Here is a 27727-nt window from a genome sequence, read left to right as displayed (position 1 = left end):
ACTCTAGATTAGTGTATATTGTGTGTATTGTTGTTAATTTGTTAGATATTATAAATAATAAGCCATTTAGCAGACGCTTTTATCCAAAGCGACTTACAGTCATGTGTGCATAAATTTTTACATATGGGTGGTCCCGGGGATCGAACCCACTACCCTGGCGTTACAAGCGCCATGCTCTACCAATTGAGCTACAGAGGACCACAACTGCACTGTTGGAGCTAGAAACACAAGCATTTCGCTACACCCACAATAACATCTGCTAAACACATGTATGTGACCAATACAATTTGATTTGATTACAGCATTGTTCCACCAAGGATGTCTCCTAAAAGTTAGATTCTCCGCTTGTGACTTGTTTAGGTTTTTATGCATGTACGGGGGGGGGGGGGGGGGGGGGGGGGCTGTGTGTGCATAGTTGCAAATCAAGCATGTCAATACTTTGCAGCCATGTTGTCAGGTGAATGGTCTCATTGGAAGGAAATTGAGAATCCAAGCTGTCTGTCTGGTGCTGAAGGGGACACACTGATTGCCTTTTTATGCCCTCATAATGAACCTTTATAATGCTTGATAAGATCTTTGTGACTGTTGATAAGATAGATTCCTGGATGAAGACACTAAAGGATGTCAGAGAAGAAGACACAATATCCTGATAGAGAAAAGTCAATGGGGAATCCCTTTACTTCAAATGGCCAGTCATCCCTGACAATGACCTCAGTCACGTCTCCTGTGTCTCATTGGGCTGCTACACTGCCTGTGAAAGCTTTCTATATTGAATGTTTGAGAAGCAGTCCTTCTGTTTAAAAATAATTCTTCATATCCAGGCTGTTGAAGTGGCAATGGCCCTCAGGTCCTGTCGGTGCTCTGTCCAATTCCTTCAGGCTCTGTGGGATTCTACACTGCAGGATACACACAGAGACGTATTAAGAGAAAAGCTCCAACCATGTTTGGAGATTGAGATGGCCTTGTTCTTCGAGGTGGGGAGACTGCCATGTTCTTGTTTAACAATGTATGAGTCACGCACGCCCAGAAAGAGTCCTTGGCTGTCCAAGTTGGGCATGTGTCAGAGAGCTAAACAATCCCCTGACTGAGAGAATGCTAGAGAGAGAGAGAGAGAGAGATGAGGGGGAGGGGTTCACACATGGCACTCAGATGCTAGAGCTGGAGCTGAAGATGGAGATGTCCCAGCCACTCCCTTAGTGCCTCACAGATTAGGGTTTGCGTTGCACAGGCCACAGAGCAAGTTTATTTTTGTGTGTGGATAGCCAACGACCTTGCTAAGTGTAACTGTAATCATGCAGCCATGATGCCTGCCATGCTACCCCACCCATAGCCAGGCCAGGCCTCTCCATTCTGACAGAGAAAATTGGTTTTGAGCGGGAAAGCTGCTGTCTGCCTGGTGTCGGTGGTAATCACGGCCAGCCCTGGTTATCAGGCCCAGGGCTCTTATCGGCCATTTGCTCAGTAAGAATTTCCACTGTGGAATGGTTGAGTCTGGATGGGCAGCCAACCAACAAGAAGCAAGAGCACTGAGCAGCATTCTGTTTCCAAGTGTTGTCACCATGAACATTGTGTCACCTCTTGTCTCCAGTCCTCTCCAACAGTTTGTTGACTCTATGCAGCACATGTGGCAAAGCATGCATGATCTCACAAGATGTATTTTTAAGTTCCAAGTCTCAAAGAGACATGCTTATTTGTGGAAACTCTGTTTTTAGGGTAAAGGCAGATACATTCATGTTCAAAGCTATTACTTTACTATATGGCTGATCAAAGTCCTTAGTCACTAAGAACCCTAGACAAAGATATTACAATTCTAACATGTACTACATGGCGAAGGGGGTTAAAGATATCACAGTTCTAACATGTACTACACACCGAAGGGGGTTAAAGATATTGCAGTTCTAACATTTACTACACGCCGAAGGGGGTTAGGATTTTCTTCCTGTGATATGGCGGCAGTTAGCTTAGTGGTTAAGACCGTTGTGCCAGTAACCGAAAGGTTGCTGGTTCTAATCACGAGCTGACTAGGTGAAAAATCTGTCGATGTTCCCTTGAGCAAGGCACTTAACCCTAATTGCTCATGTAAGTCGCTCTGGATAAGAGCGTCGACTAAAATGTAATATGTTTTTCCATAATTCTCTTGAGGGCTACAGCTTCTGAGCCAAGTTTTATATCCGCTTGAGTTCAAGTGCTGTTTTCTCTGTGTACGTTCTACTGGAGGACTGTAAAGCATGGCCTATTCCACTCCATAAGGCCTCAGTCAGTAGCACTACATCTCTGAATCCTCAACAGTGTGGTAGGAATCTGAAGGAATGTTTCATCTGTCGATGACAATTCATCACTGGTGAGAGGTAGGACAAAATGTCCTGCTTATGTGTAAAGTTAAACTGCATCCTCACTGCCCCAAGCACTGTGTAGCTTTCACAGATCAGAGATTACTTAGAGAAAAGGGAGGATGGATGGATGGATGGATGGATTGATGGAACATGGCCCATGGCTTTCCCTCTGGAGAAAAGCAAATGCATCCAGAAAGGTTTGCACTATCAAAACTGTGTTGTGTTTAGGTTCCTATTTCTGACATTATCTGCAGTGCCAAGACAGACAAGTCTGTTTCTGTTGCTACTTTGTGTTACTGTTCTTGGTCAAGGTGATTTAGAATGTTGTGTTAAAAAATGTGTCTTGCCAAGGTTGTTTTGGCTTAAGAGGCTTGATAAGCTTTGGAGGGGGAGCAGCACCATCAAACATGAACTTGAGTTAATGGACTCTGTCATTGAAGCTTGTTCAGAAATCCTCCAATGAACATCAATAGGTGCCAATTTTTTCTACAACATCTGAACGACCTCCTGCTGATGAAAGGAGCCTGTTTGCTGTGGAGTCAGACAGACAGACAGACAGGAGCAATGAGATGTTTATTGGAGGCCTGCCCGATCTGTTCCTGTTGTTTCTCAATGACTCTCCCTCCTCCTCCTCCCAGTCTTCTCACTACTCCATGGTGATAAGCCACTGTGTAGCCAGCACCAGCTGACTCTGGCTCCAGACACTCCTGGGCAATTCCACAATGACTACTTTTAACAATGACAGCAAAAACAGTACAAACTGTTACCAAACTTTGAATCTGAACTGTTCTTCAAGTAAATGTTAAAAGTAGTCCTTGTGCATAGAGTTGTATGGTTTTTAAACTTTGCAATCATTGGTTTTGGTTTGGCATACATTTTAAAGTGAAAAATTGGAATCTCCAGTATCACTCTGTTATCGTGGAATTGCCCTCCTCTATCTGATATGGTAAACTCATTTACTGATGTGATCACAATACCATATTGTTTGCTGGTTGTTTACCATAGTCCCCCAAAAAACTGGTGGCTATTTGAGGAAGGATATTTTCTGCCATTAATGTAAGAATAATTGCAGGCCTACAAGTGAATTTGAGTGATTGCAGCACTACTGTTTAGATGCTACTGTAGGTATTATGGTTCTCCTATGACCGTATATGGCCTGATTGGGGTTTCTTTATGTGGTCGACTACGTTGGGAAACCCAGTCCTCCATACTACTATAAGCTTAGGCTACACACACTTTAGAGGACAAGTGATTCTGTTAACAAAGGCATCATTCATCCACCACAATCATTAGTGGGTGTAGTCTGCTGAAAGGCTAGTTCTCTGGGATATTAGGCCTACCTGATCCTGATGTATCTGAGACCAACAGCCATAAATGCTCCCTTGGTATTTCAGCCCTGACCTATTGTTGACCTTCCTTTTTACCCATAAATACATACTACTTGAGAATGTCATTATATGCATACTGTAGATATAGAACCCTAGACAGGCTGATGTCATAGAGCCTCTATACATCAGCTAAAATGGCAGACCTTTTAGGATGTCAGATAGAACTGGAATTCCCATCTCCTGTTTTATATCTATGGTTGTACAGTGAGGGAAAAAAGTATGTTTGCCCACTGACAAATAAATTATCAGTCTATAATTTTAATGGTAGGTTTATTTGAACAGTGAGAGACAGAATAACAACAACAAAAAATCCAGAAAAACGCATGTCAAAAATGTTATAAATTGATTTCCATTTTAATGAGGGAAATAAATAATTGACCCCCTCACAATCAGAAAGATTTCTGGCTCCCAGGTGTCTTTTATACAGGTAACGAGCTGAGATTAGGAGCGCACTCTTAAAGGGAGTGCTCCTAATCTCAGTTTGTTACCTGTATAAAAGACACCTGTCCACAGAAGCAATCAATCAATCAGATTTCAAACTCTCCACCATGGCCAAGACCAAAGAGCTCTCCAAGGATGTCAGGGCCAAGATTGTAGACCTACACAAGGCTGGAATGGGCTACAAGACCATCGCCAAGCAGCTTGGTGAGAAGGTGACAACAGCTGGTGCGATTATTCGCAAATGAAATAAATAAAAAAGAACTGTCAATCTCCCTCGGCCTGGGTCTCCATGCAAGATCTCACCTCGTGGAGTTGCAATGATCATGAGAACGGTGAGGAATCAGCCCAGAACTACACGGGAGGATCTTGTCAATGATCTCAAGGCAGCTGGGACCATAGTCACCAAGAAAACAATTGGTAACACACTACGCCGTGAAGGACTGAAATCCTGCAGCGCCCGCAAGGTCCCCCTGCTCAAGAAAGCACATATACAGGCCCGTCTGAAGTTTGCCAATGAACATCTGAATGATTCAGAGGAGAACTGGGTGAAAGTGTTGTGGTCAGATGAGACCTTTGGCATCAACTCAACTCGCCGTGTTTGGAGGAGGAGGAATGCTGCCTATGACCCCAAGAACACCATCCCCACCGTCAAACATGGAGGTGGAAACATTATGCTTTGGGGGTGTTTTTCTGCTAAGGGGACAGGACAACTTCACCGCATCAAAGGGACGATGGACGGGGCCATGTACCGTCAAATCTTGAGTGAGAACCTCCTTCCCTCAGCCAGGGCATTGAAAATGGGTCGTGGATGGGTATTCCAGCATGACAATGACCCAAAACACACGGCCAAGGCAACAAAGGAGTGGCTCAAGAAGAAGCACATTAAGGTCCTGGAGTGGCCTAGCCAGTCTCCAGACCTTAATCCCATAGAAAATCTGTGGAGTGAGCTGAAGGTGGTCCTCTGTAGCTCAGCTGGTAGAGCACGGCGCTTGTAACGCCAGGGTAGTGGGTTCGATCCCCGGGACCACCCATACACAAAAATGTATGCACACATGACTGTAAGTCGCTTTGGATAAAAGCGTCTGCTAAATGGCATATTATTATTATTATTATATTAAGGTTTGAGTTGTCCAACGTCAGCCTCGAAACCTTAATGACTTGGAGAAGATCTGCAAAGAGGAGTGGAACAAAATCCCTCCTGAGATGTGTGCAAACCTGGTGGCCAACTACAAGAAATGTCTGACCTCTATGATTGCCAACAAGTGTTTTGCCACCAAGTACTAAGTCATGTTTTGCAGAGGGGTCAAATACTTATTTCCCTCATTAAAATGCAAATCAATTTATAACATTTTTGACATGCGTTTTTCTGGATTTTGTTGTTGTTATTCTGTCTCTCACTGTTCAAATAAACCTACCATTAAAATTATAGACTGATCATGTCTTTGTCAGTGGGCAAACGTACAAAATCAGCAGGGGATCAAATACTTTTTTCCCTCACTGTATGTCTAACTGTTTTGGAAAGCATTGTTGTAGGTACTGTAAACTTTAGGGATTATCAGCCAAGTGCTTGGAATAGAGCATGTGTGCTTGATGGATAGGTTCCTTCCTTCATCTGGTTCTAGTGTCTTGTTCTTCTAACTTTTTCCTGCCTCAACCCAAAGTACACACATACACAAGCACACACGCAGACACACACGCACACACATACACACACACGCACACACACACACACCTCTACTCTCATTTTTGAGCTGTACAAGTACGTAGATGCTGCCTGAGCCAGCATGTAGCAGTCCCCAGAACCCCCTCGTCCCTTCTCTCCTTCCCCCTCTTCTCCCTCCTTCCCTGGGCCTGGAGGAGGCGGGGCAGACCCTGTTCCAGCATGCCTTGACAAAGCTCTTCACTCCCTGACTCCCAGGTTGGTTGCATGGAGATGGGTCTTCCCTTCAGGGAACACAACTTCACCAACAGTTATCTTCCATCTATAAACACCAGCTTTGTTGCTACAGTGTGAATGCATAGAATGGAAAAATTGTTTTCACCCTCAGTTTCTACTGTATCTGATGTATTTTGTTAGGAAGGAGCCTACTATTGAAAAGTATAGCTGTTTTGGAAACATTACAAAAGTGTCCTTTTGACATTATTGCTTTGGGTTTGATGTGGTCCGTTATGCTTGCGTTTCTTCTTCTATGGAGTTTGAAATATAACTAACAGAACACAATAGAGACAAAATAATTTGACACTAAATTCTCACGTTGCCAAATAAAACAATGTTATGTAACTTGACTTCTGTTGATGTTGGGGCCTGCAGATGGTAAGATATCATGGCAGTGTTTATGATATTGATACAGACAGTGAACGGTGCTCAGCTGGCTTCCTAAATAATAATAATAATATGCCATTTAGCAGACGCTTTTATCCAAAGCACCACTGCTGTAACCAGTGGTGCACTCAGCCATTGTTGAAGCCCCTATTTGAAGGGAAGTGAGTATATGGAAAGCTGGGCTCTATAGTTGGATCCACATGCGGGGGTTTTGAAAAGAAGAATGGCGCCGGAGGAGATGGCTGCCGTTTTACGGGCTCCTAACCAATTGTGCTATTGTGTCGGTTTTTTCGCGTTATTTGTAACTTATTTTGTACATAATTTTTCTGCCACCGTTTCTTATGACCGAAAAGAGCTTCTGGATATCAGGACAGCGATTACTCACCTCGTACTGGACGAAGATTTTTTATTTAACGAGTCGGACGCGAAGGATTTTCTTCAGACACCCGAAAAGGCCCAAATCCCCGTCATTCGCATGAGAACGAGACAGAGCTATCGGGGATGTAGGTCGGGGTGCCTTGTAAGGATCCGACAGCGAGTGGGTAATCTGCCTCTGCCATCAGTCCTATTAGCCAACGTACAATCATTGGATAACAAAATAGACTAACTACGATCACAGATATCCTACCAACGGCACATAAAAAACGGTAATATCTTCGGTTTCACCGAGTCGTGGCTGAACGACGACATGGATAACATACAGCTGGCGGGATATACGCTGCATTGGCAACATAGAACAGCTGACTCCGGTAAGACAAGGGGTCACGGTCTGTGTATATTTGTAAACGACAGCTGGTGCACAAAATCTAACATTAAGGAAGTCTCAAGGTTTTGCTCACCTGAGGTAGAGTATCTATTTACCACCACAAACCGATTCTAGCACTAAGACCACACTCAATGAGCTGTATAAGGCCATAAGCAAACAGAAAAACGTTCATCTAGAGGCGACGCTCCTAGTGGCCGGGGACTTTAATGCAGGGAAACTTAAATCCGTTTTACCTCATTTCTACCAGCATGTTAAATGTGCAACCAGAGGAAAACAAACTCTAGACCACCTTTACTCCACACACAGAGACGCGTACAAAGCTCTCCCTCGCCCTCCATTTGGCAAATCTCACCATAACTCTATCCTCCTGATTCCTGCTTACAAGCAAAAACGAAAGCAGGAAGCACCAGTGACTCGGTCAATAAAGAAGTGGCCAGATGAAGCAGATGCTAAGCTACAGGACTGTTTTGCTAGCACAGACTGGAATATGTTCCGGGATTCTTCCGATGGCATTGAGGAGTACACCACATCAGTCACTGGCTTCATCAATAAATGCATCGATGACGTCGTCCCCACAGTGACCATATATACATACCCCAACCAGAAGCAATGGATTACAGGCAACATCTGCACTGAGCTTTAGGGTAGAGCTGCCGCTTTCAAGGAGTGGGACTCTAACCCGGACGCTTATAAGAAATCCCGCTATGCCCTCTGACTAACCATCAAACAGGCAAAGCGTCAATACAGGACTAAGATTGAATTGTACTACACCGGCTCCGACACTCGTCGGATGTGGCAGTGCTTGCAAACTATTACAGACTACAAAGGGAAACACAGCCGCAAGCTGCCCAGTGACACGAGCCTACCAGACGAGCTAAATTACTTCTATGCTCACTTCGAGGCAAGCAACACTGACGCATGCATGAGAGCATCAGCTGTTCCGGACGACTGTGTGATCACACTCTCTGTAGCCGATGTGAGTAAGACCTTTAAACAGATCAACATTCACAAGGCCGCAGGTGCCAGATGGATTACCAGGACGTGTACTCCGAGCATGCGCTGACCAACTGGCAAGTGTCTTCACTGAAATGTTCAACCTGTCCCTCACTGAGTTTGTAATACCAACATGTTTCAAGCAGACCACCATTGTCCCTGTGCCCAAGAACACTAAGGTAACCTGCCTAAATGACTACCGACCCATAGCACTCATGTCTGTAGCCATGAATTGCTTTGAAAGGCTGGTCATGGCTCACATCAACACCATTATCCCAGAAACCCTAGACCCACTCCAATTTGCATACCACCCCAACAGATCTGCAGATGATGCAATCTCTATTGAACTCCACACTGCCCTTTCCCACTTGGACAAAAGGAACAACTACGTGAGAATGCTATTCATTGACTACATCTCAGCGTTCAACACCATAAGTGCCCTCAAAGCTCATCACTAAGCTAAGGACCCTGGGACTAAACACCTCCCTCTGCAACATGATACTGGACTTCCTGACGGGCTGCCCCCAGGTGGTAAGGGTAGGTAACAACACATCTGCCACACTGATCCTCAACACGTGGGCCCCTCGCGTGCGTGCTCAGTCCCCTCCTGTACTCCCTGTTCACCCATGACTGCATGGCCAGGCACGACTCCAACACCATCATTAAGTTTGCCGACGACACAACAATGGTAGGCCTGATCACCGACAACGATGAGACAGCCTATAGGGAGGAGGACAAAGACCTGGCCGTGTGGTGCCAGGATTACAACCTCTCCCTCAACGTGATCAAGACAAAGGAGATGATTGTGGACTACAGGAAAAGGAGGACCAAGCACGCCCCCATTCTCATCAACGGGGCTGTAGTGGAGCAGGTTGAGAGCTTCAAATTCCTTGATGTACACATCACCAACAAACTATCATGGTCCAAACACACCAAGACAGTCGTGAAGAGGGCACGACAAAGCCTATTCCCCCTCAGGAGACTGAAAAGATTTGGCATGGGTCCTCAGATCCTCAAAAAGTTCTGCAGCTGCACCATCGAGAGCATCCTGACTGGTTGCATTACTGCCTGATATGGCAACTGCTCAGCCTCCGACCACAAGACACTACATAGGGTAGTGCATACGGCCCAGTACATCACTGGGGCCAAGCTTCCTGCCATCCAGGACCTCTATACCAGGTGGTGTCAGAGGAAGGCCCTAAAAATGGTTAAAGACTCCAGCCACCCAAGTCATAGACTGTTCTCTCTGCTATCACACAGCAAGCGGTACCGGAGCGCCAAGTCTAGGTCCAAAAGGCTTCTTAACACCCTCTTTTACGCTGCTGCTACTCTCTGTTTATTATCTATGCATAGTCACTTTAACTCTACCTACATGTACAAATTACCTCAATTACCTCGACTAACCTGTATCCCCGCATATTATTTTTATTTTTTTGTTATCTATTTTGTTTTACTGAACACTTGTTTTTCTTAAAACTGCATTGTTGGCTAAGGGCTTGTAAGTAAGCATTTCAATGTAAGGTCTACACCTGTTGTATTCGGCGCATGTGACAAATAACATTTGATTTGATTTTACAGAGTGAGTGAACCATAAACATTTCACTTGCTATGAAATCAGGTCGTTTTTTGGGGGGCTGACATTTTCACAGAAACATGAGAAAGCAAGACATTCAGGAATGTATAGTTTTTATGATTTGGCCCTCGGTGACTGTTGTGCATGTGGTAACTAGGCAACATTTATACAAAGGAAATACAGACCAGAAAGTGAATAAGAACCCCATGTTCCAGATGGAATTCACAGCACAGAAAAGTAGACTCTTAGAGAACACCACGACATCAAAGATGAAAGAGAATAGACATGGAACTCACATCTTTACTGACATAGTAGAAATAAAGTTTGAATTCTTCAAATCCTTTATCAGCGTGTTCTACCCCAAACCCTTGACTTTACTCCCAGTTACCCACTCAGCAACACTTAGAGGAATCATAATTGGAATCACTTGACAGTGTCTGGCCAAAGTCTAACTGGTATCTCTCTGTTAGTGGAGCATGGGGGTGTATTGTGTCCTGGAGTCAGTCAGTGAATGTGAAGGTCAGTCCAGAGTAGCTGATGAGAGTAAATTCTATTATTTATAGTTGAATGTGGGTAGCAGGGTGGTTGATCTAGGATTCCCTCTCCTAACAATTGAGATAAAGCCTATCTGTGTTGTGACTCCAACACTGTCTTGTCCTGACATTGTTAGTGTGGCTGGACAATGTCTCCTAGTTTTCTCAGTAAGCCATGTTGAGTCAGAGGCTTGTGGACTGTGGTTGTTATGGTCTTTGTTGTTAGGGTTTTACAGCGAGGCGATCTGCTCTTTGTTCTAAACACCCAGTCATGGCCCCTTTGAGGGCAGTAACGCATATGACAATGTAATGCAATGACGGGAAAATAGTCATATTTTCAAGGCAGTAGAAACAAACCCTCTCATTTCTCTTGTACTCCTCAGTATTTCCTTTATATGGATAGCTGGTTCCACTTACAGAGCGTTTTTCTCTTTCTCTCTGTCTTATGAAAATACGTTTGGCAAAAAGTTCCACAAGCATAACTTGTTGAACAACTTAATTGTTCAACAATGAGACGATGTGAATGAGACGATGTGCGTCTAGCTCTACATTCCACAGTATTTTAGTTAGGTGTTATAGGCCTATCATGATATCATTTGTCATAATGGGCATGAGAGGTTAATGTCATGACATGATATCGTCACTAAGTCTTTACAATGAGAGGTTCAAGTAAAGTGATAAGCCACTAAACTCCCTCATCTCTCTTAATTGTTAGCTTTAGGGCAAATGTTAAGTAAACCTATCCCCATTATTAAAGCTTGATAAATGGCATTCCTGTGATATGAATAATGTGGCTATTATTCATCCTTTATAATGAAAGTGTTAGTAGAGATTCCTAAGTGATTTGGATACATATGTGTGTAGTGTGTACTGTACTCATTGTACCAGCCTGTTTCCTCATAGACATCAGCCAGTAAAACCTTTGTCATGGTAATGATTGGTTTGACAGACTCGATTGTCCCGATGTTGTTAATGACTGTGTTCTTCCTGTTTTTCCCTCCATAGAGACCTGAGGTTCAACAAAATCAAGGATTTACAGCCCGGCTCCTTCAGATGGCTAAAGAACCTCAACACACTGTAAGTCTCCCTCCTCTCCTCCCTTCTCTGTCCTTCCTCCCTCCTCCATCTTTCCCCTACGTACTCAGCAATTGAAGATATTGTAATTGAATTGGTCCTGGAGAACTCACTGCAAATGTGTTTAAACTGAGCGTTCACATATACACTAATGCAATCGGCACTCATTAGGAGTCGACTACTCCTGTAAGCCACGTCCCTTCCCAGAAGCACCCAGTTCTCTGTGTCTATCTTTTGTCCCAAGACTCGGAAACACGTCACATCATTCGTTTTCCCTGGAAAGTCCTGCGTACAGTCAGTCAGTCCACAAACACGGACACAAGTGGCAAATTCTTGCTCTCTATTCTGCTGTGGTTTCACACATTACCTCATCATCTGGGAGGAATGTATTTTTCCCCTTCACTCTCCCAGCCATCTATCATGTGTCAGCCCTGCTAGCCTGCTAGTCTACAGCCACCCATGTGGCAGGAATCAGCCAATGAGCCTAGTTAATGTCAAAGCAGAGAAAGCTCAGATGAGATTTTCCTACAGTAGCAGACCACCTACTAGCCATGTAGTCTATGGAGTTCCATATTTCATGGAGAACTCTTCACGGCTTTAACCTCTGTCTCACAGACAGAAGAATAGCATGGTAACTGAAGCCTGCTGGGAGACAGTTCAATATTAGTGTCTCAGGCAGACAGAAATAGATGTCTGGCTCTTAAGTGAAGGAAAGGCTGCAGCTAGGGGCCTACTGCCTGTCTTTTTCTGCTTCGGCCTGTGACAGACTGTGCCTACACTTAGAAAAAAAGGTTACAAAAGGGTTCTTCGGCTGTCCCCATAGGAGAACCCTTTTTGGTTCCAGGTAGAACCATTTTGGCTTCCATGTAGAACACTCTCTAGAAAGGGTTCTACATGGAACCCAAAAGGGTTCTACCTGGACCAAAAGGGTTCTACCTGGAACCAAAAAGGTTTCTTCAAATGGTTCTCCTATGGGGACAGCTTAAGAACCCTTTAAGGTTCTAGATAGCACCTTCTTTTCTAAGAGTGTAGCTGTCACCATGAACATCGATTAAACAATAGTGCATGTAGAGTTAATCAGTGTTTCAGTTAAAACATTTCCAAGGCAGGGTGCAAAGACCCCTGGGACAGCTTCCATCTCCAAAATGTTCAACCGAAGCCAATTGAGGCCAAATGTTTTTAGGCAAAAGAGCTAGGTGAGGACTGAGGAGGCATGTTTTGCCCAAGTAATGTTCTGCTTATACATATTATATTATTTTCCTAAATGTATTTCTCTGCATTAATGCCCGTTTCTATGGCATTGAGTTAAGGGATCACCAACTCAAGATTTTGCTATGTTGCAGAAAGTCTATGACAGCCATTCTTGATCCTTGTCCAGATTCTGCCCCATAGATCTGTCAGCCATAGAAATGCAAAACAAATTGTGACAGTGTGTAGGAATTGAACCAGATGCTTCATAGAATAGCTACAGTGGTCAGGATGAAGGATCTGACATATATTATGTACTTTGAAAGTTGAACTGTGTTTAGACTGGCATTGGCCTAGCATTAGATCATGACACAGCAGTATACCAACATGGACCACTTTAAAGTTGTATCTACTAGTCTGCACGGATTCACTTTTTGTAAGTCTAATAGTCCACTGGGAGGTCTTTAATAATGGCCATTCTCTTGACTTTACAGCCTCCTCAACAACAACCACATCAGACGGATCCCCAGAGGAGCCTTTGAAGACCTGGAAAACCTCAAATATCTGTGAGTTGTTATGCCTTTATGTCAATGTTATTCTCTTCTGGATGCCAAGTCACAGATGGATTGGTTTCATTGAAACAGTGTGGCGGCCATTTTGCGCTGACAGGCCCAATAGGCAAAAAGTTGTAGTTCAAGTTTCACTCTTCGCCATGTCGGCTGATGATAAAGCATGGCAAAACCTGTCTCGGGCTTGTGTCTGGAAACAAAACACAAACACACTATGTGGCTGTAAACTGGACATTGCAAGACTGCTTAGTCAGAACAGAAAAGGTGTGTTAGTGTGGTACAGGAAATGAAGTAAGACAAAAAAATTATCCCCATTGTCTAATCCTCTGAATTTATCTGTCTGCGCGTGGTGACCTGAAGGCAATGAGGAGAGCAGAGGTAGGCTTGAGCAGCAGGCAGGCAGCACGTAGCCTTGGGTTTCTGCAGTATGGTTTAGTCCTTGTGCTTGTGAGTCACTGCCTATTATAACCCCAGCGCCTGTCAGTTGTGGTGGCAGGCAGCTATGTCTGTGTTTACATTCACATACGGTAAATATGTCAAATATCTGGTTCTCTAGTCTCTCCACCTACTCAGTCTCATATACCCCCTGCATTCCACTCAATGAACCTTCTCCTCTCCTCCTCTACTTGGCCCTGGGTTAGATAACTCAGACCTTCAGCTCAGCAGGCTGACTGTAGGCGTTGGAATGGTTGGACTGTACAAAACTTTGATTCGATTTTGGTTGGCTGTTCTGTAGATCACTTTTTTGTCATACCTGATTATCATGTGATGGATAAGTTCATGAGAGTAACTTGAGACAGAGTAATGAAGTCAAGGCCTACTTTGGTGTGTGTAGATATGTTTTATTTTTTTTTACCCCCTTTTTCTCCCCAATTTCGTGGTATCCAATTGGTAGTTACAGTCTTGTCCCATCGCTGCAACTCCCGTACGGACTCGGGAGAGGCGAAGGTCGAGAGCCGTGCGTCCTCCGAAACACAACCCAACAATGCCCGCTTAACCCGGAAGCCAGCCGCACCAATGTGTCGGAGGAAACACTGCACACTTGGTGACCGTGTCAGCGTGCACTGCGCCCGGCTCGCCACAGGAGTCGCTAGTGCGCGACGGGACAAGAACATCCCTGCCAGCCAAACCCTCCCCTAACCTGGACGATGCTGGGCCAATTGTGCGCCACCCCATGGGTCTCCCGGTTGTGGCCGACTGCGACAGAGCCTGGACACGAACCTGTGTAGATAAAATACTGTAGACTACCATCTGTTTTGTAAAGTTGTTTTTTGTAGACAATATGATGGTCACAGTTCTGCTTAGTCACCTCAAACATATCAGACAAACAATGTTTCTGACGCTAGCACGTCAACTACTGTAGAGTAGGAGGGGAAGGCTGGGAATGTGTCAGACACATACACACACACACACACACACATCCCTCTCCTCTCTGCATGCTGTAGCGTGGGTGACTCCTGTGGTCTTTTGACTAGTTTTAATTAGAAGGTCCTGTCACTTTAAAGCAGAGTTCATCTGAGGCCAGCACACTGATCCAGCCCCTGTATTCAGCCCTTTACCCCTGCCCCCATATCCTGGGGGATTGTCTCTCTACCCCCCCTGGCCCCTCTCACCCTGCCCCCATAGCCTGGGGGATTGTCCCTCTACCCCCCCTGGCCCCTCTCACCCTGCCCCCATAGCCTGGGGGATTGTCCCTCTACCCCCCCTGGCCCCTCTCACCCTGCCCCCATAGCCTGGGGGATTGTCCCTTTCCCCCCCTGGCCCTTCTCACCCTGCCCCCATAGCCTGGGGGATTGTACTCTTGGCTTGTGCCAGCCGGAACGGCTCATAGGAGCAGGAGCCTATTTCCTATTACTGTAGCGTGAGGCAACTTGATGTACAAGTATATCATTAGATGGTCAAGGACAGAGATTACGTTACAGGCCTTGGGTTCTCCTCAGTATTCTGTGTTTTGGCGGTGAGGAGTAAGATCTCTCTCGTACCGTTTCACAACACGTGTACAGTCAGAGTAAAATGGCGGGAGTTTTTAAACTTTGTTTCCATTGAACATGCAATACAAATAAAGGCATTTTATTTAATTGTATGAAGAGTGCCTTGGTCCTCCTTTCTTTTTGATAACCAATTTACCCCTTTGACCAAAGAGCACCTTCTGTCTACCAACATCTACTATTGTGTCCCTTAGCAACGCTTCCTTTCCTTCTCTTTTTCTACAAAATGGTGGGTCAGTTGAGTTCTCATTGAACTGTATAAGGATGAGGCCATAGAGGCTTTGGGGTTATTCAAGCAAAAGGTCTCAGTACTCTTCCCCTTGAGAGTCGACCCCTCAGCTTCCGAATCCATCTGGTTTCCCACGCAGACCCCACACTTCCAGGCCACAGCACAATCTCTCACACACAAATCAAGTCAAATCAAATCAAATTGTATTCGTCACATGCGACGAATACAACAGGTGTAGACTTTATTGTGAAATTCTTACTTACGAGCCCTTTCCCAACAATGCAGAGTTAAAAAGTAAGAGAAAATAGCTAAAATAGAAAAAGGAAACACAATAAAATAACAATAATGAGGCTATATACAAGGAGTAGCAGTAAGAGTCAATGTGCAGGGGTACGAGGTAGTTGAGGCAATATGTACATGTAGGTACATAGGGGTGAAGTGACTAGGCAGTCAGGATATATAATAGAGTAGCAGCAGCGAATGTGAAGAGTGTGAAAGGCTGTGTGTGTGTGTGTGTGTGTGTGAGTTTGGCATCCGAATGCATGTGAGTGTGTGAGCGTATGTAGTGTTTGTGTGTCTGTGTGTCTGTGTGTGTGGGTCGAGTCCAGTGTTTGTGCATAGAGCCAGTGCAAGAGAGTCAGTGCAAAGGAAAGGGGGTCAATTGTGGCTTGGAGGTAGAAGCTGTTCAGGAGCCTTTTGGTCCCAGACTTGGCGCTCTGCTACCGCTTGCCGTGTGGTAGCAGAGAGAACAGTCTATAACTTGGGTGTCTTGAGTCGTTGACAATTTTTAAGGCCTTACTATGACACCGCCTGGTATAGAGGTCCTGGATGGCAGGGAGCTCAACCCCAGTGATGTACTAGGCCGTATGCACCAGAGGAGGCTGGTGGGAGGAGCTATAGGAGGAAGGGCTTATTGTAATGGCTGGATTGTAATTAATGGAATGGAGTCAAACGTGATTTACATATGATTGATACCATTCAATTTATTACATTCCAGCCATTACAATGAGCCCGTCCTCCTATTGCTCCTTCCACCAGCCTCCTCTGTTACGCACTACCCTCTGTAGTGCCTTGCGGTCAGATGTCAAGCAGCTGCCATACCAAGTGGTGATGCAATTGGGGGGGGGAGTCAATGTAAATAGTTCGGGTGGCCATTTGATTAATTGTGCAGCAGTCTTATGGCTTGGGGGTAAAAGCTGTTCAGGAGCCTTTTGGTCCCAGACTTGGCGCTCCGAAACTGCTTGCCATGCGGTTGCAGAGAGAACAGTCTATGACTTGGGTGACTGGAGTCTTTGACAATTTTTTGGGCCTTCCTCTGACACCGCCTAGTATATAGGTCCTGGATGGCAGGAAGCTTGGCCCCAGTGATGTACGGTCGGATGCCGAGAAGTTGCAATATCAGGCGGTGATGCAACCGGTCAGGATGCTCTCGAAGGTGCAGCTGTAGAACTTTTTGAGGATCTGGGGACCCATGCCAAATCTTTTCAGTCTCCTGAGGGGGAAAAGGTGTTGTTGTGCCCTCTTCACGACTGTCTTGGTGTGTTTCGACCATGATAGTTTGTTGGTGATGTGGGCACCAAGGAACTTGAAACTCTCGACCCGCTCCACTACAGCTCCGTCAATGTGAATGGGTGCGTGTTCGGCCCTCCTTTTCCTGTAGTCCATGATCAGCTCCTTTGTCTTGCTCACGTTGAGGGAGAAGTTGTTGTCCTGGCGCTACACTGCAAGGTCTCTGACCTCCTCGCTATAGGCTGTCTCATCGTTGTCGGTGATCAGGCCTACCACTGTTGTGTCGTCAGCAAACTTAATGGTGTTGGAGTCATGCTTGGCCACGCAGTCGTGGGTGAACAGGGGAGTACAGGAGGGGACTAAGTACGCAGCCCTGAAGATCAGCGTGGCAGACATGTTGTTGCCTACCCTTACCACCTGGGGGCGGCCCATCAGGAAGTGCAGGATCCAGTTGCAGAGAGGGGTGTTTAGTCCCAGAGTCCTTAGCTTAGTGATGAGCTTTGTGGGCACTATGGTGTTGAACGCTGAGCTGTACTCAATGACCAGCATTCTCACTTAGGTGTTCCTTTTGTCCAGGTGGGAAAGGGCAGTGTGGAGTGCGATTGAGATTGCGTCATCTGTGGATCTGTTGGGGCAGTATGTGAATTGGAGTAGGTCTAGGGTTTCCGGGATGGTGGTGTTGATGTGAGCCATGACCAGCCTTTCAAAGCACTTCATGGCTACAGACATGAGTGCTACGGGGCGGTAGTCATTTAGGCAGGTAACCTTCACTTTCTTGGGCACAGGGACTATGGTGGTCTGCTTGAAACATATAGGTATTACAGACTCGGTCAGGGAGAGGTTGAAAATATCAGAGAAGACACTTGCCAGTTGGTCCGCGCATGCTCTGGTAATCCGTCTGGCCCCACGGCCTTGTGAATGTTGACCTGTTTAAAGGTCTTACATTTTACATTTTTACATTTTACATCATTTAGCAGACGCTCTTATCCAGAGCGACTTACAGTTAGTGCATAAATCTTGCTCACATCAGCTACAGAGAGCGTGATCACACAGTCGTCCGGAACAGCTGGTGCTCTCATGCATGCTTCAGTGTTGCTTGCCTCGAAGCGAGCATAAAAGCCATTTCGCTCGTTTGTTGGCTCACGTCACTGGGCAGCTCGTGGCTGGGATTCCCCTTGTAGTCCATAATAGTTTGCAAGCCCTGCCACATCCGACGAGCGTCAGAGCCGGTGTAGTAGGATTCAATCTTAGTCCTGTATTGACGCTTTGCCTGTTTGATGGTTCGTCTGATGGTATAGCGGGATTTCTTATAAGCGTCCGGATTAGTGTCCCGCTCCTTGAAAGCGGCAGCTCTAGCCTTTAGCTCGGTGCGGGTGTTGCTTGTAATCCATGGCTTCTGTTTGGGATGTGTACGTACGGTCACTTTGGGGACGACGTCGTCAATACACTTATTGATGAAGCCGGTGACTGAGGTGGTATACTCCTCAATGCCATTGGATGAATCCCGGAACATATTCCAGTCTGTGCTAGCAAAACAGTCCTGTAGCGTAGCATCCACATCATCTGACCATTTCCTGCTTTAGTTTTTGCTTGTAAGCAGGAATCAGGAGGATAGAATTATGGTCAGATTTGCCAAATGGAGGGTGAGGGAGAGCTTTGTATTCGTCTCTGTGTGTGGAGTAAAGGTGGTCTAGAGTTTTTTTTCCTCTGGTTGAACATGTGACATGCTGGTAGAAATGAGGTAAAACAGATGCCTGCATTAAAGTCCCCGGCCACTAGGAGCGCCACTTCTGGATGAGCATTTTCTTGTTTATGGCCTTATACAGCTCGTTGAGTGCACACACACACTCCCTGTAAACCAAGAGCTAAACATTCAACTAGACTCCATAGTGTTACAGCAACAAGTCCACAGTGCTTTGGCTGTGGAGCTGCATGATGCTTTCAGTTTCACCAATAACAGTAGGCCTACTCAGTTGAACACTCTTTGACAATATGTATTTTCTATTTGCCTCATCATCCTTGTTGATATGTAAAGTTTAGTAAGGAAGATACAGTGGCTTGCGAAATTATTCTCCCCCCTTGGCATTTTTCCTATTTTGTTGCCTTACAACCTGGAACTAAAATGGATTTTTTGGGGGTTTGTATCATTTGATTTACACAACATGCCTACCACTTTGAAGATGCAAAATATTTTTGATTGTGAAACAAACATGAAATAAGACAAAAAAACTGAAAACTTGAGCGTGCATAACTATTCACCCCCCCAAAGTCAATACTTTGTAGAGCCACCTTTTGCAGCAATTACAGCTGCAAGTCTCTTGGGGTATGTCTCTATAAGCTTGGCACATCTAGCCACTGGGTTTTTTGCCCATTCTTCAAGGCAAAAGTGCTCCAGCTCCTTCAAGTTGGATGGGTTCCGCTGGTGTACAGCAATCTTTAAGTCATATCACAGATTCTCAATTGGATTGAGGTCTGGGCTTTGACTAGGCCATTCCAAGACATTTAAATGTTTCCCCTTAAACCACTCAAGTGTTGCTTTAGCAGTATGCTGGAAGGTGAACCTCCGTCCTAGTCTCAAATCTCTGGAAGACTGAAACAGGTTTCCCTCAAGAATTTCCCTGTATTTAGCGCCATCCATCATTCCTTCAATTCTGACCAGTTTCCCAGTCCCTGCCGATGAAAAACATCCCCACAGCATGATGCTGCCACCCCCATGCTTCATTGTGGGGATGGTGTTCTCGGGGTGATGAGAGGTGTTGGGTTTGCGCCAGACATAGCGTTTTCCTTGATGGCCAAAAAGCTCAATTTTAGTCTCATCTGACCAGAGTACCTTCTTCCATATGTTTTGGGAGTCTCCCACATGGCTTTTGGCAAACACCAAACGTGTTTGCTTATTTTTGCAGCTCCTTCAGGGTTGTCTTTGGTCTCTCTGTTGCCTCTCTGATTAATGCCCTCCTTGCCTGGTCCGTGAGTTTTGGTGGATTTAATGGTGCTCCAGGGGATGTTCAACGTTTCTGATATTGTTTTATAACCCAACCCTGATCTGTACTTCTCCACAACTTTGTCCCTGACCTGTTTGGAGAGCTCCTTGGTCTTCGTGGTGCCCCTTGCTTAGTGGTGCTGCAGACTCTGGGGCCTTTCAGAACAGGTGTATATATACTGAGATCATGTGTCAGATCATGTGACACTTAAATAAAGTCCACCTGTGTGCAATCTAACTAATTATGTGACTTCTGAAGGTAATTGGTTGCACCAGATCTTATTTAGGGGCTTCATAGCAAAGGGGGTGAATACATATGCACGCACCACTTTTCCGTTATTTATTTTTTAGAATTTTCTGAAACAAGTTATTTTTTTGTTCATTTCACTTCACCAATTTTGACTATTTTGTGTATGTCCATTACATGAAATCCAAATAAAAATCAATTTAAATTACAGGTTGTAATGCAACAAAATAGGAAAAACGCCAAGGGGATGAATACTTTTGCAAGGTACTGTATGCTCTCTGAGTGATGAGAGAGCCCTGATAGAGGAAGATGGAGAAATCGGAGCTGTTTATTTTTCCATAGGCCCACTTTGCTTCATATTTGCTGAGAGCATGTGCATCTCTCATCAAATACCCATCAATGTAAAGTAACTGGAGATGAGTAGGATGAAAGGGAAGATTGCCCTAAGCCATTGCTATTCTAGTGTCACATTTCTCCATCATGTTAGAGGGAGGGAAAACACAGACGGGATGTTTTTCTTTAAATGTTCTGGAACATTATAGTGGAGACATTGTGTTCTTTTCATCAAGGAACATTGAGGAACCCACCGACCCTCTGTCATACTATATATTCTATCTGTTCAGAATTGTTTCAGTACACACTTTTCTGTTTGTGATGTCTTTTTGTACATGTATGTTATGCAAGTTATGATGAGCATTTTGTTTTTGATGCATTGACATTGACAACATTAACCTTCTTTGTGATTTGAGATGTGAGTCTGTTTGTAACAACTTTATTTGTGAAGTGCTTTTCAAACATTACTCTTACAGTGCACATTTTGCTCAGCTCTGCATGTTGTGTATCAGTTGCTTTACGTTTGTCATCTAGGTAATGTTGCGGTCATACAGTGAGGGAAAAAAGTATTTGATCCCCTGCTGATTTTGTACGTTTGCCCACTGACAAAGAAATGATCAGTCTATAATTTTAATGGTAGGTTTATTTGAACAGTGAGAGACAGAATAACAACAAAAAAATCCAGAAAACGCATGTCAAAAATGTTATAAATTGATTTGCATTTTAATGAGGGAAATAAGTATTTGACCCCTCTGCAAAACATGACTTAGTACTTAATGGCAAAACCCTTGTTGGCAATCACAGAGGTCAGACGTTTCTTGTAGTTGGCTACCAGGTTTGCACACATCTCAGGAGGGATTTTGTCCCACTCCTCTTTGCAGATCTTCTCCAAGTCATTAAGGTTTCGAGGCTGACGTTTGGCAACTCGAACCTTCAACTCCCTCCACAGATTTTCTATGGGATTAAGGTCTGGAGACTGGCTAGGCCACTCCAGGACCGTAATATGCTTCTTCTTGAGCCACTCCTTTGTTGCCTTGGCCGTGTGTTTTGGGTCATTGTCATGCTGGAATACCCATCCACGACCCATTTTCAATGCCATGGCTGAGGAAAGGAGGTTCTCACCCAAGATTTGACGGTACATGGCCCCGTCCATCGTCCCTTTGATGCGGTGAAGTTGTCCTGTCCCCTTAGCAGAAAAACACCCCCAAAGCATAATGTTTCCACCTCCATGTTTGACGGTGGGGATGGTGTTCTTGGGGTCATAGGCAGCATTCCTCCTCCAAACACGGCGAGTTGAGTTGATGCCAAAGAGCTCCATTTTGGTCTCATCTGACCACAACACTTTCATCCAGTTCTCCTCTGAATCATTCAGATGTTCATTGGCAAACTTCAGACGGGCATGTATATGTGCTTTCTTGAGCAGGGGGACCTTGCGAGCGCTGCAGGATTTCAGTCCTTCATGGCGTAGTGTGTTACCAATTGTTTTCTTGGTGACTATGGTCCCAGCTGCCTTGATCATTGACAAGATCCTCCCGTGTAGTTCTGGGCTGATTCCTCACCGTTCTCATGATCATTGCAACTCCACGAGGTGAGTTCTTGCATGGAGCCCCAGGCCGAGGGAGATTGACAGTTATTTTGTGTTTCTTCCATTTGCGAATAATCGCTGTTGTCACCTTCTCACCAAGCTGCTTGGCGATGGTCTTGTAGCCCATTCCAGCCTTGTGTAGGTCTACAATCTTGTCCCTGACATCCTTGGAGAGCTCTTTGGTCTTGGCCATGGTGGAGAGTTTGGAATCTGATTGATTGATTGCTTCTGTTAACAGGTGTCTTTTATACAGGATACAAACTGAGATTAGGAGCACTCCCTTTAAGAGTGTGCTTCTAATCTCAGCTCGTTACCTGTATAAAAGACACCTGGGAGCCAGAAATCTTTCTGATTGAGAGGGGGTCAAATAGTTATTTCCCTCATTAAAATGCAAATCAATTTATAACATTTTTGACATGCGTTTTTCTGGATCTTTTTGTTTTTATTCTGTCTCTCACTGTTCAAATAAACCTACCATTAAAATTATAGACTGATCATTTCTTTGTCAGTGGGCAAACGTACAAAATCAGCAGGGGATGAAATACTTTTTTCCCTCACTGTATAAATGTAGCTATTGTTCAGGTATTGTGAAAACTGAGTGGATGGGCCTTCTAACTGTCAAAATACTATTTAAAATATTGATCCCATGAAGTTGGTTTTATAATTTCTCCTGTCATACAGTAACTCACCTATTGAACTAAGACATTCTGTCATTGGGTTAGGTACTAGAGAGAATTCATTTGATCTGCTGTGTGTTTGACTAATGTTACTGATTATTTCTCCTTTCAGCTATTTGTACAAGAATGAAATCCAATCAATTGACAGACAAGCATTTATGGGACTTGTCTCTCTAGAGCAACTGTAAGTGACCACCTCCTCGTCCTCCTCTTCCTCCCCTTCTGCACCTTCATATCTGATCTGCCCGTCTGTCCAAACCCCCACCTTGCGACCCCCCCCTCCAGCCCACACTGTCATACAGCCACTATGCATGCCGTGTATGTACTCACCCTTGTATGCCGCACTGACCTTATGAACCCCTGCATGAGTAGCATGTCTCATTGTCATGACAACGGATGTGTGTCACCCGGTCCTAGTGCGTAAAGCTAAAGCATGAGATCGCCAGCCCTGCCCCAGCCCCAGCCCTGCCCCAGCCCTGCACTGCCCCTGCCCCTGCCCTGCCCCAACCCTGACCCTGCCACAACCCTGCCCTACCTGCCCCAGCCCTACCCCTGTCCCAGCCCCTGTCCCTGCCCTGCCCCTGCCTCAACCCTGCCCTGCCCTTCCACTGCCCCAACCCTGCCCCTGCCCTGCCCCTGCCCCTGCCCCTGCCCCTGCCCCTGCCCCTGCCCCTGCCCCTTCCTTGCCCTAGCCGTACTGTAGCTAAGCAGATGCAGACACAAGCAGGCCTTGGCTTTACATGTGCTTAGACTACAGATCCAGCTCCTGCTTGCCACATGCACAGCTTGCCCTTCACTGTGTGTCTTACATCCTCTGTGGGGACTACTGTACACTGACTTCTTGTCTCACCTTTGACCTTAGTTGTGATTGTCAATCTAGTTGTATTATGCGCTAGTTCTGTTATTTCATAGAGGGCCCCCATGCATTTCCCAAGCAGAGTGATAGAGGTCACCATGTTGTTATTACATGTGCTTGTGAGACATACTTTCAGTATCAGCATGAGAAAGGGTGGCTCAAATCTGTAGAAATGTGACCTTAAGCTATCATTATAACACCTTTACCAAATTGCATGTTGTCTCAATGACTTGAATATGTTCAAATCAATTTCAGATGTTTGTACTTTTTATTGATGTAACGGTTTTATGATGTGTGAAGTGTGTCCGGTGAACGTTAGGAGTGTATGTTGGATACCAAGGCTCATACAGAATTTACAAAAAAGCAAACTGTCCATGCAGAGTAGTATATAAACGTGTATAGAGGATCACATCTGTTATTGTCACACATAGACCACCAATGTCATTGAACTGAAATGGCCTTATTTCAGCCAGTAGTAGTTGAACAAGTCCTTCAATAAGAAACTAGTTTGTGATACAACTGTTGGCAAAGGCTGCGCTTAGTGAGACTATTATTGTTGGTTAACCCTAATCCTTCTGGGAAGCTATATATCACAACAAGTTGGCTTCATATGTCAATAGTATAGAGTTACACTGACATCAGTCTAAAAAGGGGTGGATATTACTGGATACAATATTTGTCAAAGTCATGACAGGATGTCCTCCATGTAGGCCGTTTGTGTCTAAACTACACCAAAATAAAAATGGCCGACATGCATCTTCCTCCTCACAGCCGATCGTGGTGGTTGATCCTGGGGAAAGGCCTTGTGGCTGTTTATCCCTCCATAACCACATGCATACCCACTGAACAAATGGCTATTCATGAAGCGAAACCAAATCAAACTCCAGGCTCTTTGCCCTGCAGCTGGTTTGAGTTTTGATACAGTAATGAAGGGTCTTATGTGTGGGTGACATGTTCTGAACCACTTTAATGGCCCTCTGCTATTCTGTTGTTCTACGAATAGGCTATTCAACCCATAGGTTAGGTTGGGAGGGAATAAACATTTATTTAAAGTACCGCCAGTCTCAGATTTAATGTCCCCCGCTCCCCTGCTGTATAAATTAGATAATTTTTACAAGCATGTTGGCTCACTTGTTGTCGACCATATTAAATTCACACATGGCTATCTGTGGCCAATAACTAATTTAACGCCAAAGAGACTACAGAACATGAGTAGAAATGAACACAAAGCATGTTTCTGCTCCTCTTCAACATATATAAGCAATAGTTCCTTGTCACAATAAGTCTCAATTTGGTGCATGAAATGCCTTATGACACTTTGTTCTATTACACTGTGCTTTTACTGTCAGGTTAGACATGTTTACATTTCAAGTTAAATCACTGGTTTGTTGCCAAGTTCTCTCTCTCTTCCTCTCTATCCCTCTCTCTCAGAGATGAAATATGGTTGTCTGTGTAATACCTCTTGGCTGTTCAGTGTTCTGTTGTCCTTGGACATCCCCTGGCCAGCCTTAACGCCACTACCCTCTGATGAGAGAAGAATTCCCTGTTTCAGACAACACCCTAAATCTATCTCTTTTAGACAGATGCAGGAAATCTTAGGTTGGATATCAACAAGACAAGTTCAGTAAGATCCTAGGCTGTGTCAAATTGAGGCCTCTATTAGTAAAGCTTGTGTGTTGTGCTAAAGTCTTAATGCATGTAGCAGACGTTCTTATCCAGAGCGACTTACAGGAGCAATTAGGGTCAAGTGCCTTGCTCAAGGGCACAACTACAGATTTTTCACTTAGCCTATTCGAGAATTCGAACCATTGACCTTTCGGTTACTGGCCCAATGCTCTTAAGCGCTAGGCTACCTATAGTGTAGTAAGTGGATGTTGTGCTATATCCACTATTGCACAAGATCGTCATCATGTCTTTTATTGCTGATTAGTGCAGCTTGGCTCAACGTTTGCTTGCTTTGACTGTTGCTTTGTCTGTTTAATAAACAAATATGTCACTGAACCTAATAGTTGCTGTACAGTTAGTAATTGGAATTCATATTTCATTTGTCTAACCTTGCTGTTTATTCCCATTAGCTCTGAGTTATCTGGTGATACTGTGCTGTGTCCATGATCTGTTCTCTTCCAGGTACCTGCACTTCAACAACATCGAGTCCTTAGAACCAGAATCCTTCACCCACCTCCCAAAACTTGAACGCCTGTAAGTCCACTATCTTCACCTTTCACTCTATTATACGAAGTGGCATTCTTACTCTAAGGTTCTCATTTTTCTAAATGATGGAGTGATGCATCTTAAACAAACAATAGGACATAACTCTCCAAATGATATAATGATTTGTTGTGTACGTGCTTGTCATCGTCAGTCTTCTACCTGAGCTGATTTATTCCAGAGGGCACTGAGTGCAGAACAGACTCTATAACATATACATGCTGGGAAATATACTTTAAACCCCATGAAATAGACTACATAATGTACTGTGAATAGAATACACTGTCCCCAACCAACAGAGCCATATGTGTTTAGCATGAAGCTGGACTTTTAGTGGGGCTTTTCAAATCAGCACAACTGTTGGATGACCTTTCAATGTTCTGAGATGCCTTCATCCTACATCAGGACAACTAATCTCCTCAACATGTCTCTTGAGATCTATTGGGCCATTTCTAAAGCTGTTTGTCTGTCACAAGGTAAATAACAACAGGAATGCTATGAGTACAGACTGGACAGGGATACATGTGCCCAGCGCATGTGTTTGGCTGTATTTGCCCAGAGCCCTCACTCTGCCGTCTGTCTGGTGCTCCTCCCAACCCTTCAAACTCAGATTCCTGACGTGGTCAGGAAAAACTCAGGGCCCACAACCTGTTACGACTTCAGAGTTCTGTGTGTGTGTTCTCCACTGACCCATCAGATCTCTATGTGCTGGGTAGGACAGAAGTTAAGAGCCCAGGTCAGCTAGAGTTATCCTACAGGTCAGCTATAGTCATTTGTGTTGCTACCATGTTGTTTTCATGTTGGGTTGCTACCTTGCTGTGTTGTCATGTGTTGCTGCCATGCTATGTTGTTGTCTTAGGTCTCTCTTTATGTAGTGTTGTGTTGTCTCTCTTGTTGTGATGTGTGTTTGGTCCTATATATATATATATATATATATATTTTTTTTTTTTATCCCCCGTCCCCGCAGGAGGCCTTTTGCCTTTTGGTAGGCCGTCATTGTAAATAAGAATTTGTTCTTAACTGACTTGCCAAGTTAAATAAAGGTTAAATAAAAAATACAGGGCCAAAGGGTCCACTGATAACTCCTGTGCCTTTTGTCTGGAGAGATATCAACTCTCCTGTGTCACGGTTTCGGCCGAGGCTGCCTCTCTTCCTTGTTCGGGCAGGCTTCGGCGTTCGTTGTCTCCGGAATACTAGCTGCCACCGTTGTATGTTTCATGTTCGTTTGCTTTTGTCTGTTTGTTGTGACACCTGTTCTCGTTTAGCGTAATTAGTGTCCTATAAGTTTCTCGTTGTGTTTGTCTAGTGTTGTGTGTGATTGATTTATTTCTGTCGTGTGTTGTGCTTGTATATTGCTTATTCGCTCGGTTGAGCTTTACTCCACTGTGTTGGAGCGTTTACGCACATGTTTAGTGCGCCTTTTGTTTTGTCGCCTTCGTGCGTAGTTTCGCCTTCGGGCAAGTTTGTTCGTATTTTCCTTGTTGGAAATTGAACTAAAGTCTTTTGGACTATACTTCGGTGTCCTGCGCTTGATTCCACCACTACACCCACCTACAGCATTCTTGACATCCTGACACAACATAAGGGGGATCTGAGAGAATTTCACCAGGGAAATAAAGGAACAATATGAGAGGACAAATTAAATAAAACAACTTTCTTATTAAAGTAGCAGTAGATTCAGTGGATGAATAGAGTGAGTGTTGATGCTCAGTGAACTGTGTCAGACCCTTGCGACCCCACTGGACCTGGACCTTCTGCCATATGAATGGATGGACGGCTGACCGGCCGATGGCCTCTGTTTTCACGCTCTCACACCAGAGCTGAATTCATCCTTCTCACACTAGAGCTGAATTCATCCTTCTCACACTAGAGCTGAATTCCCCCTTCTCACACCAGAGCTGAATTGCTCCTTCTCTTTGTGTTTATTGGCTACC

At 44.7% G+C, this 27727-nt stretch overlaps 1 protein-coding gene across 1 annotated transcript in view; it reads left to right on the top strand.

Moving 5' to 3' along the window:
- The window catches only part of LOC311145397 (peroxidasin-like), a gene marked incomplete at both ends in the record, with an annotated part of 79467 nt that overhangs the window by 6464 nt on the left and 45276 nt on the right, over window positions 1-27727 (top strand). Inside the window, 4 exons of the mRNA XM_084181623.1 lie at window positions 11356-11427; window positions 13107-13178; window positions 22842-22913; window positions 25713-25784. Coding sequence (XP_084037749.1) covers window positions 11356-11427; window positions 13107-13178; window positions 22842-22913; window positions 25713-25784 — 288 coding nt within the window. The remainder of the gene's footprint in view (window positions 1-11355; window positions 11428-13106; window positions 13179-22841; window positions 22914-25712; window positions 25785-27727) is intronic.

This window comes from Coregonus lavaretus (assembly GCF_964263955.1).
Source record: "Coregonus lavaretus genome assembly, chromosome: 18".
NCBI classification, from domain to species: domain Eukaryota; kingdom Metazoa; phylum Chordata; class Actinopteri; order Salmoniformes; family Salmonidae; genus Coregonus; species Coregonus lavaretus.
This window is presented reverse-complemented; position numbering and strand designations above follow the sequence as displayed.